The sequence below is a fragment of the Acinonyx jubatus genome, chromosome C2 (assembly GCF_027475565.1).
Source record: "Acinonyx jubatus isolate Ajub_Pintada_27869175 chromosome C2, VMU_Ajub_asm_v1.0, whole genome shotgun sequence".
Classification (NCBI taxonomy): Eukaryota; Metazoa; Chordata; class Mammalia; order Carnivora; family Felidae; genus Acinonyx; species Acinonyx jubatus.
The window spans coordinates 91,208,155-91,221,137 of record NC_069384.1 but is presented as its reverse complement, the minus strand read 5'-3'; the positions used below and the strand labels follow the sequence as shown (position 1 = coordinate 91,221,137).

Sequence of the window (12,983 nt, the reverse complement as noted above, 5' to 3'; positions counted from 1 at the left end):
GAAATCTTTCTCGAAATGTTTAACAATCTTTCCGTATGAAGTGTGCTTACAGTTAATGCCTGCTTCTTTTCTATTTATATTATTGAAATCAGTACATGACTTTCAGTCCTTTTTCCCCCTTCCTTTTTCTATGACTCTTATTTTATGCATGACAAAATTCTCTTGCTTATTGCTGTGTTTGGCTGTCTTTTAACTTGAGTGTCCTGTGTTTGTAATGATTGCTTTTTGCATGAGGATTATGAAATGTCATACAAATTAAATGGTTGTGGAAACAAAAAGAAATGTGGGGCTTCACTTGCTTTTTCATTGTGCTGAATATGTCAATAATGTGACACTTAAAATTACTTTCACATGGCCTTTGGCTTCCCCTTTGGTGTGCTTCTTTATTTTAGCAAATTAGTATTGTTAAGTATAATAAAACATTTATTAAACATTCACAGTGTTTTAATGCAATTATTATCCTAAAAGATGATTCCATTATAAATAACTCTACTGGACATGAAATTGCACAAGGGCACAATTCTGTTATATTACTAAATTGCTTATGAAATATAAGGCCTGACTCTGTAACTTCCTTAATAACTAAACACTGACTTCTAATGATAGTAGCTTTCTCTACAGAGTGATGAGATTATCTGTTCATATTTTTGTGCAGGCTGCAAATGTCTTAAATCCACAGCTAATATTTAATTAAAACAAATGGGGAAATATTTGTTTTATGACAAGTAATTTTAAAAAGTCACAGTTTCGAAAAATGTATGATATAAAAATGTGTAAAATCCAAGTGTTAACTCTCTTATAAGAAAAAACAGGAGAAAAAAAAGAAAAAAAAAACACCGTAAAAATGTTCATATCTCTGTTTTCCCTAATGTTATTATATTGTCCCAAATTAAAGACGAGTTTGGCCTACTTTGTTGTTGTCACCAATTCAAATTAGAAAAGGCACTGAATAAATTAAGTTCTTTCAGCTAAAACTGTTTACTTTTTTATATGCAGTAGATATTAAAAAAAAATCATTTCCTTTGCTTATGACTTGAGTTTCAAACCATAATGTATTTTTTATGCTGGATATATTCACAAACCAAATCTTCTATAAGATATTTTGGGGAAAGGGATTCTTTTTTTTTTTTTTTTTCCTTAAACAAAATAGATAATCACTTTGACGTAACCACTTCCCTGCTCTTTTTGGAAATACCCTTGAGAATTTTAGTATTTACATTTATTTTTTCCCCCTCAGTCTTGTTTATTCTTGAATTGTCTTTTTTTTTTTCCCTCCATTTCTCCGTTCTCAATCCTAGGTCCCCTTACAAAGAAACAGACAGATGATTTAGGTGATAATGACGGTGCGGAAGATGAAGGTATTTTTTTCCACCAAATCTATTTGCATGACAACGGCCTCAATCACTTTTTCCACCCCTTTCTATTTTTTTACTTCTTGTCTTTTTTTGAAGAGTTGTTTTTAATTCCCGTTTTTGATGTGTTTTGTCTTCTTGCTTGTTGTTACATATAAATATACATTTTTAATTTTTTTTCAAAATGAATGTTAAGTTTTACATTTTGATGCCAACCATTGAAATGTTTTAGAAAGAGGGGCATTTTTTTTTTGTTTTCTTGAACTGACTTTTGATATGTTTCATCCCATGTTTTGACTGAAATTTGTCCATATTCTTTGAACTAACAATCTCTCCCCTGTAGTCTCTTTGTACCCATTTTGCATGTTTTCTAATATATGTAAACATTTTACCCAATATCAAAATGTGTTTCATTTTTACATATGATATTTGTTTAAAAAGAACCCCATACCCAATAAAATGAAGGAAAACTAAAGTGTTTCTTGAGCAATATAATTTAGATGACAAAAATACTGTTTTCTGTTGATTTGCTTAAATATTATGTAAATAAATTTAATTGTATAGATAAAGTTATTCCGCCTATTTAGATAATTTCTAGACCGGCAACTGGAAATGTTCTGATTTTCAAAGTGTTGCCAGCTATAAACAGTAAAATATTTCCTACTTTGCTAATATCAAAATTGTTTTCTCTTTCTAACTTTCTTACGATGTATAATCTGATATACTCTATAAATGTAAGTACTTGCTGGATTGATTTGACATTTCTTCTGCCACTGTGTCCCTTTATCTGGTGTTAGGTGGAGTGTCCACTGATATTTTCAGTTCACCTTCATTCCAATTAGGACTTTTTTTTTTTTAATGCTACCCTAGTTATGATTCTCAGAGAAGTGACTAATGTAATCCCAGGCTTAAAAGTAACTCCCAGAACCCTAGAAATTAAATTTCATAAAAATATTAATAATATGGGAGAATGGTTTTTCAAAAGAAAATAAATCCACAAGCAGACCAGCAGAAATACTATCTCCATGAGTTACAACTATGAATGAATGCATCCTTACTAAACAATTTCAATTATTTTCGTTGACATATATATTTAATAAACTACCTCATAGTAGAAAATTGAAGGTGAAGTATTGAAAGCTTAAAAATATTATTGTGTTTTCATATTTTTATAACATTCAAGAAATATTTTGATTAAGTGAAATTGATGACCTTTGATTAAAAATATGTTTACCCTGAACCCCAACAGTGGATTAAAGATTAAACACAAAGCCGTCATTAATATTTGAAATAAATCACTAAAACTGTCCAAGAGTTATCACTTTGAATGCTAAATTGCTAAGAATAAACTTATAATGTCAAAATGCAAATTTTGATTTTTAAAAACACTGTTGGAAATCTGAAGTTTTTAAACATTCAACACATTTATTGACTTTGTTCTCACAGCTAAGAAGGCTGCTTCCACTTAGGGGCTTTGAGATTTGTTGAGAAAATTCTTAACTTTGAAAATTCTTAACTCTTAGACATTTGTTATCTAAAATAATACTTAAATATAAAGGACTTCTTAGTGTGTAGACTTGTAAACTCCAAATTATCTGAAAGTACTTACAAGGTCAGTACACATAGTTTTCCTATTTAAAAAAATATTTTGATTGCTGACTTAATGTACTTCTTTTCTTTTGGTAAAATGTATCAAGTAAGACATTTACATGTTTACAAAAGATACCTCTGAGCCACCATAGTGAGCTAAGCCCTGTAAATGTGAATCTATTTTATAGACCTATTTTGAAGCACATTTAACATTTTTAAATAGCCATTAAAAATGTACTAAACTCCTGTTTAAATTGGCAGATTAAGTACTGAGCCAGTTAGTCACAAGAGTTATCAGATCAATAAATATTTTTAAATGCTCAAAAGTGTAGAATGTAAGAGCAGTCAATTCAAGTTGAGTCTATTCCTCTGTGCTGTCGTTTTGGGTAATTGTTTAGAAGACAAGAAAGATAAATCAATTTCTTTTAGGATTAAAAAAAACCTTTGTAGAAAAGTCTGAGCATCTTCTATTCAATTCCTTTTACAATTATTTTGTAGATGTGAGTGTGAATAAAAATCAAGGCCAACTTTCACATTTAATTTGTTCCAAATGTTAAATCAACATCACTAGACATAAAGCAAACAAATATAAACTACTTGATAAATTATTCCTTTTACTTTAGTCAAAAGTCTAGTTACCCATTCTCCATTACTCCCTGATAACCCAAATCCTTTACTAGATTTCAAGGTTCCTATGACAGCCACCGCATTCAGAGGCTACCAGAGGCATTGACTGGGGTGTGCCCCTCATTCACTTAAACTAACCCAAATCATGCTTCTCAGTGGAGCATGATTGTAACTTCCTATTCTCCTTTGTGTCTTTACCGTTATTCTTTTGCTAATTTTAGGCCAGACACAATTGTATCACTTTTCATTTGTGTTTTATAATACCTCAAAAAACTACATATTTCATAGACTATTTCCATGGTTCCAAAAAGACTAATCTGAAGTGATAAAAGTGGGTCAAAGCAACACCCGAGATTTCTACCAATTTATTTTGGGAATTTAAGAGATGTTTAAATGTTTTTAATTGTGCTAAGAATACCTTGATATTAATATTTCAGTATTCAAATGCAATTTTATATTCTACACAGAGCCTTTTAAAAATTGCTCTTGTAGATTTTTATACACTTTTAAACTAAGAATTATATTCAGTCAACACTTCTATATTCTTTTGCTGGTTTGGAATGAAGTTGGTAACTGAGGTTGGTAAATTCAGTAAAGAGGGGCACAAAAAATATCTTGAAATATCTTTAAATGTATCAAAGAAAAATTTAATTGCAGCACTACCCCACATTTTAAAAACTTTTAAATGCCAAAACCTCTAAATTATGGGCAATTAAAAACTTCATGAGTTTTTTTTAAGAAAAAGGAAACCGCTAAACTTGTTTAAGGAGTTATGTGACTAATAAATATTCATTAAGACCATTAAGGAGAGTAGTGATTTCCAAACCCTGGTTGCCAGGCACAAATAAATCCCCATTAATTGCTCTAGAACTATTGGCACTTGCCACGTTGGCTTAAACTTTTTATCAGAAAGGTAAAATAGCTACTAAAATTTAAAATCGAGATATTTACTCAGATTCCAAGTTTATTAATTTTTTTAACTTGAAACACTTAAATACTTTCTTACCATAAAAAGTAACTTTCCGTGTAGTATTTCCCCCTTACCATCCTACTCTTTTCAGAGATTTAGATGTTTGGTAAAGCCTTAAAAAATGCATATAATGGAAAATATATATATGCGTTATGAACATTGGTCTTTTCACTCTACCTGAACTAGTGCTTAAGGCTCTGAGAGCGGTTTTGATTTTAGTAAAGTCAGTAGCAGCTGTTTAGGCAAAGTCAGAAATTTTAGGTGAAATTCACCTTATTTATAAAGAAAAATATTAGACACGTTTTAGAAGGATGACTTAGCTCTAATAAATTCATTAACAATTACTAAAGGACATCTAATACATTTGCATGAAAGACATAATGGCTCCCCAAAATTTTATTATTAAAAGAATGGCATTAGCAAATAGTATTCAATAGTAAGCTATCTGATATATTAGTCTCACTTATAAAGATTCTGTATAAAAAAACAAAGGAAATATAAATACAATTTAAGCTATTTATATTTATCATTATATTATTATGCTATTTAAACTATTTACGACTTACATTTGCATCAAAAAGACTGTATACTATGAAGAAAATAAAGTCTAGGGTAGACCTCTGTATAAACACTATCATAGAATACCAATTGTTCTGTAATAGAAATATGGCATCTTTCCAAACTATCAGTAATTTTAAGGGGTGTTACATACAGTAATTTTACTTATTTTATTAATTAATACCCCATATAGAATTAGCTTCAGGATTACTTCAAACAAAAAGAAATACTGTTCAGAACATAGCATTCAAATTTCATGTACCTTTCTGGAAAGAGCTTAACATATTAAGTTCTTAGACAAAGCTGAAATCTTTAAGAAGTTTGAAAAGACAAAATGGAAATGAGAATGGGCCCAAACTATCAGTAATTCTTTCAAGTCTGATTTTCAAAGAAAAATAAAGAGACACCACTCAAAAGGCTCCTAGGATGTACTGTCATATTTTCAGTGTTTCCTGACAATGTCCACTTCATTCTGTTATTAAGTATAAAATGTGGCATGTCTTCTCAATGTGTGCCTGTATTGTTTTCCAGGTGAACAGAATGGTTCTACCAAGATTTCATTACTGTTCACAGTTGGTGCTTTGTAATTCTATGTAATTTTAATTAAAGAAGAATTCTGAAACAGCCTCCCTCTGTGCTACCTACAAGCATACAATTAGCAGAGTACAGTGTCTGCTGTGAACAGTCAGTTAATGATTTCAGTTTAATAATTTATTATTGCTTCTTTAGTGCCAGCCATACTAGAAAAATAAGCTAAAACTGTATGTAGCAAACAGGCATTTAAAAATGGAGGATAGTTTCAAAATTTCCAAAGGATTGTTTTCTCTGTGTAAGCCTAACATCTCCACAAGCCCTCAAATCTTTACAAATGAGTGAATACCATTTTCCCTCCCAAGGATTTAAGGAGAAAATAAATTTAGATTTTTCTTCGAAATGAACTGTGTCTAGTGGATAGTTTCTATGTCAAAGTATCCTCCTCTACCACTAAAGGTAAGACATTCTTCTCAAGTACGCCCTTGGGAGTGGTGGGCTTATGGTAAATTCATATGCTAGTATTAAGTCAAATTTAAAATAGTCTTTTTAAAAAGTCTCTAAATTCTGCAATGAGCTTATTTCCCCAATTTGAAAATCTGGACAAACGAGTTGAGTTGCAATTCCTGATCCTAAAAGGAATTTTTCATTTAAGAAAATCACTTTGTTATTACAGTAGAAAAATGGGCACATTTATATTAGTCATCCTTTTCACAGGAAATGTAAAGCAGCACCTAAATAATCATCAGATTTTTCAATGAGTTGGTATTATATTAGCCATTCTGAAAGCAGAAACCTCAACTGCAAAGATAGGAAATTTAAGTTTGACCAAAAAATGTCAAAGGCAAAGGAACAAAACTATAATTTTAAATGACACTTCTAATATTGGCATTAACAAGAAGATAATACACTTGATCTAATTTTGTTTCAATTGTAAGTAGAAGAGATAATGAGCTATTATAGAATAGTAATGTTTTATGTATGTATGTATGTATGTATGTATGTGAATGTTCATAATCATATACATACATATATAATATTTTAATATATAATAGTTAACACCGTGTTTGCCAATACAAAGTTAAGCATGTATTTCTCTAGAGATTAGGGCATTTTTAATATCTATTAAAATTATCTTATGGTTCCCTTATATATCATTTCTTACTGAAATCCTTACTGAAAACTACAAAATTTGGGAATAGTGTCTTAGAAAAGCAAACACAGTTGATTAAAACTCAGAGCTGTAGAAATCATTTTAACATCATCTTAAATTTTGCACTTGACACCTGGACTTAAGTATATTCTGTTTCATGTCTACAAGACAAAATCAGAGAACCAAAGTGGGATTAAGAAGAGTACAATATTACACAAAGAGGTGAAAAGTATAATTTAGTCTGTTTTCTTCTTCCAAAGGGTAGAGTAGGTGAATTGGGCGGATAACACAGACTTAACTAAAAAATATCATTTAAGTGACAGTCCCCTAAGTGCAACAACAAAAATACAGACGTTATTACCCAAACATTCATTTGCCAGTTAATACTTGAGTCGTGAAATGAAACTTCCTGCAACCTATAACACAGTGTTATAATTATGTTCACAAGTTAGAGCATAAATTATTCAATATAATCATTATGCATTTAATAAAATCCTTATAGTAAATAAGAAATGAAAAAACAGAGTGTTTTATTCACAATAGCAGTGATAACATTGTCCTTAGTATATGGTTCATAAATTCCATATGAGGTCCAGAACATTAAAAAAAATAGTTCTAAAAACTATTATCATTCTTTCTTTTTGTTCTACTGTCACTTTAGAAATCAATCAAAAAGCACCTATTTTCAATTTGTCCAAGTTTTGAAATTCAGATTATAGTTTTTAACGGAATTTTATCAGAAAACAGTGGATATCTATTCCTCTCCTTTACAATAGATCATTATATGAGTTGCTGAAGAAACACTTTAACAAAACAGCAATTTAAATAACTATATTAAAATCATACTCTTTCGTCCCTAAAATGGAAAATTTATTCTCTGCTTCATGATGTGTGTTTTTGAGGATAAGAACAATTGCCAACCATTTGTTTTTCAGATATTCGGGACAGTGGGGGTCCCAAACCAGTGATGGTGTATATCCATGGAGGCTCATATATGGAAGGTACTGGAAATTTATATGATGGGAGTGTCTTGGCAAGTTATGGCAATGTGATCGTCATCACAGTCAACTATCGACTTGGGGTACTTGGTAAGAAGTCTCTTCTTTTCTTTTCACCATTAATCCATGAAGTATGTGATAGTTTTGCTTTTGACTCATTTTGTTTTGCTTTGCTTTGTTTCACTCATTGTTCTATGCTTGTTGATTTTGTTTGAACCAAATTTTTTGATAGTTTTAATAAATTCTATAAGTATGTTCATAAATTACGTGATGAAAGACAGGGTTGATTTTAAAATTTGAAAGTAAAAGGTACTGAAATTATTCACATTGTTGAGTAATGTATTTCTTGGTTTCACTTTACAGAACTGTGAAAGGCAACAACGTCAGGGCCTTTCTAAAGAAAAATTAGTCCCTGGACAAATTTTCCCTTCTACTTTTCTTTTTTACAATGCCATAAAATTGTCTGAAATTTGACATGAGCTTAGAAACAAGTTTATAGTCTCTGAGAATATGTGGATGGACTGGCTTTGGGGAATGATTGTCATTGTGGTATAGGTTTGGGTTTTTAAAAAGCTGGTCAGATAAGAATTAAAAATATTTGTCTCAATGCATTTATATTGAAATATTTGATTTGGAAAACATGTGTTGATATCATAAAGTGATAAAGAGTTCAAGTCAATTATATATATATATATATATATATATATATATATATATATATACATATATGTAAAACAAAATCAAATTGGAGATTCTTGGTTTGAAGAAAATATAGGGAAATACTATTTTCAAAATAACTTATCAAGCACTCTGAAATACTGTTTTATGTAATAACAAACCATTATTAAAAGATAAACCTGATATTCTACTTGTGTAAGTATATTTTCATAGTATTGCCACAATCTCAGGAGTGAAATTACTTTATCATTTAATAAAACACCTTTATTGTGGTATATTAGTTAAGAGTATTTGCTAAAAGAGTACAATTGATCACAAAAGATTTTATCTTTTAAAACTTAATTGTTCTTAAAGTCTTATCACATACTATACATTTTTTAAATGTATACAATTTATACTGTTATTTGCACACAAAGAAGGACCTCACTCTCATTCTTTAAAAGATTTTGGAAAAGCAATTTAAGTAGGATTTTCTTTTATAATAATTGTTCATATCATATATTTTGGCCATTGAGAATCAGTTTTGCTTTCTTCTTCAGTGTTAGTTACTTCTATGTAATCATAAGCCTATGTTCATGCCAATCTCAAAATATAAAAAAAGAATAATTTTTTTGAATCAATTTTACATGTCTTGGGGAAGGAGATATTTTAGCCCTGCAAAGTGAAATCTTGATCTCTTTCTGGTTTTCTATTTTGAATTTGGAGTATGGCAGACAATAGATATAACGTGGCAAACTTAGGTATAAAATATTTCTGTAACATTTTTCAAATACACATTAGTTTCCCATAGTGTCTAATCAGGCATTGCTTTGGATGTTCTAATAATTACAGTGAGCAGGAATGTGTGTTTTCCCACCAATGAAACTGTATATTAGAAAGATATATAAAGAGCTGTTCATAATCATCTTCTTAACTTTAAATATCCTAGTGTTGTCATTTGTTTTTTATGCAAGACTGTAATGCAAGAATTTTTAACATTTTAATACATTTAATTTTAATTATTTAATACACTTAATAAATTTTAATACATTTAACTTTAAGTATTATTTATAGCTCAGTTGTTTATATTCTCAAGTTTCTTATGAAATTTTCAAATTGAAAATCCCGAAGCAGTCAACAGTTTGCCAGTTGAAAATTTAAAATTTAATGCCGATTTGTGACCGCAATGTTTTCAAGAACTTCACCATGCACTTAATCATATATATTTATTTTATTTAAAAAAAAATCTTTTGGCCATACTTTATGTTGCCTCACTTTGTTTAGTTGTACGCACATAAAGTAAGATTCTATAAAACAAGCTGTTATGTTACTAAATCTTTGCCTGTTTTTTTTAATGTATTCAGAATTGATGAGGACTTGATTTTGGTCCAATTTGAATCCGGTATTTGTGCTCATATCCTATCTGTAAACGCCATGCTCTGAATGATTGAAATGCAGGACAGTAGACTAACCAGCTAAAAAATGAAGAAATTGATCAGTTGCTTGGTCTGTGAAATGGCAAACAGAGTTGGTGTTGATGATGGATAATTTTCTCAGTGCTAAATATTTGTTCTGCTGTACTTCAGTTTAGGGTTTAACTTTCAGTTGGCTCCTTTGTTGCTCACTAATAATCAGCATTAAGAATCAGGTGTCCTTTCTAGACCTCTCAACATGATAAAGCACGAAACTCTGTTGGTGAACAATTTTAGATGCCTTTTGGGATACTAGTTCTGGAACAGGTATATTCTGGTCACTTTGTTCCTAAAATACGTATTGGGCTTTGTGAAAATATATTTAAGTGAATTAGTTCATGAAAAATAAATTATTGAAACATTTGTTTCAGTATACTTAGCATGTGTAGTATACTACAACCAGATCAACAGCTCATCTGACAGGTGATCTACAACAATAAAGATTATAGGGTTTTGTTGTTAATAATTTGTCTAATAGTAACAAGGTAAGCCAAGGTTTCTTGGGTATGGGATCCAAAATTATTGCGTTTAGTTTGCATTTGGGAGTGTTGGAAATTAAGTAGAAGATAAGATTTGGTTCCACATTAGAGGAAATCTTGATCTGTGTTTTGGTTTGGATGCTTTGGTATGAAGAATATGAATTTTGGGGTTCAGTGTACAATTTAGCTAATTACAAGACTATTGCTCTCAGAAGACTTGCAGAAAAAAATCAAGATGTCTGAAACAGGTAATGTAATTAGTGTTGATTGATTTTGCCATCCCAGAGGAGAAATATTACAGGTTTTATTTGTTTGTTTTAGCAATAACTAAAAATGTGATAATGTTTTGGTAATAAAATTCATACAGCTATCTAGAGGCAAGGTTCCAGTTTAAAGCATTTCATGTTGAAAATAAGATTTTGTTCACTGCAAAATAAAGTGGCATAGAAGAAAAAAAGATCTCCTATTGTAGCATTGTTCTAACGAAGCTAGGAATAAGTGGGAGTTAGTTTATCAACCGAGACTGTTTTGGGGTTTCCTTTAGAGTGGTAACATAGACTATCACTATTATGATCATAAGAAACACTGCTAATAAGTTTGAAAAAAAGGGAAGGGGGGGGGGAAAGGTTGAAAAAAAGAGCAGGGCTCTGCCTGCTAATCTCACTTCCCCTGTTTTGTCTTCGAGCTCTCTGCAACCCTATCTCTTCAGTCTCACCCGTCCAGTGAACATTTAGACTTTCTTTCACTTCTGGTTGTACACATTCTTTGTCCTTAGCCAGCTTTAACTCATCATCCTCTGTTATTTAGTACATTGTTGCATAGTTTTTTAAAATACATTTAAAATCATTGTTAATGGACTTATTTTTAATATTATAGTGTATAGTTAATAAAAGTACCATAATGGAAATTTAAGGAGAAGTGTTTTGATCATATGTCCCTAAAAGCTTTAGGGGGGAAATAATATTAAATATTATGGTTCTAAATAAGATAAACATATGTACTTATGAACAAGAACCGGAAGGAAATATGAAATAAATCTCACACTATTAGGATGGGGTATTGTGCAATTAACACTTGAAAATAGAAACTATCTAAATGCTATATTTTCAAATCTCAAAAATAAAAAACATATCAACTAAATTAGTGTTAAAAATGTGTTTCAACTGCCTCTTTAAATTTAGAGTGAATTTAAGAGTTATTTTTAGAGAAAATGAAAAAGTTTTATACCATTGTTAGGATCTAATTTAGGCAAACACAATTTTTATCTGATGGAAATTTAATGTTACTTGGATCTTTATATGGATATTTTGGAGGCAATTATGTGTTCATAATTCTAACCTATATGATTTAGATTAGAAAACAATTGTTTTAAAGATTTTGGAAGTACCGATATCTATCTGAAATTTGGCAAGTTTTAGCAGTCTAATGTCTGGTGAAAAAGTTTGAAGTGTACATACTTGTATTTGAAGAATTACACTTAGCTTACTTTTTAATGCAATGTAAACTTAGCAATTACACTTAGCAATCACACAATAATATAATGCAGTTACACTTAGCTTACTTTATAATGCAGGGCTAAATCATTTAAAACACAAGTTTTTTTTTTTAACTTTACTGCATATCAACTTTAATGAACACCTGAATTAATTTTTATTCTATTAGAAATGGCTAATGAAATTTGTTGATTCTTATAACTATATTCTCTACCTTATGATAATACTTCAAGTATTATTAGACAAGTGAAAGAACTATAACTTACTATAACTTTGGTGGTGCTCAGTTATCAAATATATAGTACTTGCTCCAATAACATACATCTTCTATGAGGGATAAAAAGTAAGAACAATATAGTACTTATCTTTAGACAGTTTCAATCTAATAGAGGGGAGAAATAAACATTCACTAGATAACAATAATTGACATTCTTTTCCATATTTATAATAATATTTTTATAATTATAATTTTAAAAAGCAAAGAATATCACATGGATCCCTATGGATGCAGTGATTGAGATTCATATTTGAATCTGAGCAGTCTAGCAGCAAAGAGATTTGGTAAAGTCTAAGTTATGCTTATGATTTAAAAAGAAAAGCATGTTGGGGTGCCTGGTTGGCTCAGTCCATTGGGTGACAGACTGCAGCTCAGGTCATGATGTCCCAGTTTTTTTTTTCAAAATTTTTTTTAACGTTTATTTATTTTTGAGACAGGGAGAGACAGAGCATGAACAGGGGAGGGTCAGAGAGAGGGAGACACAGAATATGAAGCAGGCTCCAGGCTCTGAGCTGTCAGCACAGAGCCTGACGTGGAGCTAGAACTCACGGACCGTGAGATCGTGACCTGAGTTGAAGTCGGCCGCCTAACCGACTGAGCCACCCAGGCGCCCCATGATGTCCCAGTTTGTGGGTTCAAGCCCCACATTGGGCTTTGTGTTGGCAGCTCAGAGCCTGGAACCTGCTTTGGATTCTGTGTCTCCCTCTCTCTGCACCCCGGCCCCTGCTCGTGCTCTCTCTCTCTCTCTCTAAAATAAATAAACATTAAAGGAAAAAAATTTAAAAAAGAAAAAAGCATATTAATTTCTGAAGAGGCACAATGTTTT

At 30.7% G+C, this 12,983-nt stretch overlaps 1 protein-coding gene across 9 annotated transcripts in view; it reads left to right on the top strand.

Annotated features, from left to right (window-relative positions):
* Window positions 1-12,983, top strand: part of NLGN1 (neuroligin 1) — an 824,073-nt gene that overhangs the window by 367,262 nt on the left and 443,828 nt on the right. For 6 of the 9 annotated variants that reach the window (XM_027061411.2, XM_027061412.2, XM_027061415.2 and 3 more), the window contains 2 exons: window positions 1,299-1,358; window positions 7,717-7,869. In XM_027061411.2, the coding sequence (XP_026917212.1) occupies window positions 1,299-1,358; window positions 7,717-7,869 (213 nt within the window). The remainder of the gene's footprint in view (window positions 1-1,298; window positions 1,359-7,716; window positions 7,870-12,983) is intronic. The other 3 variants (XM_027061417.2, XM_027061420.2, XM_027061419.2) reach the window with 1 other exon arrangement.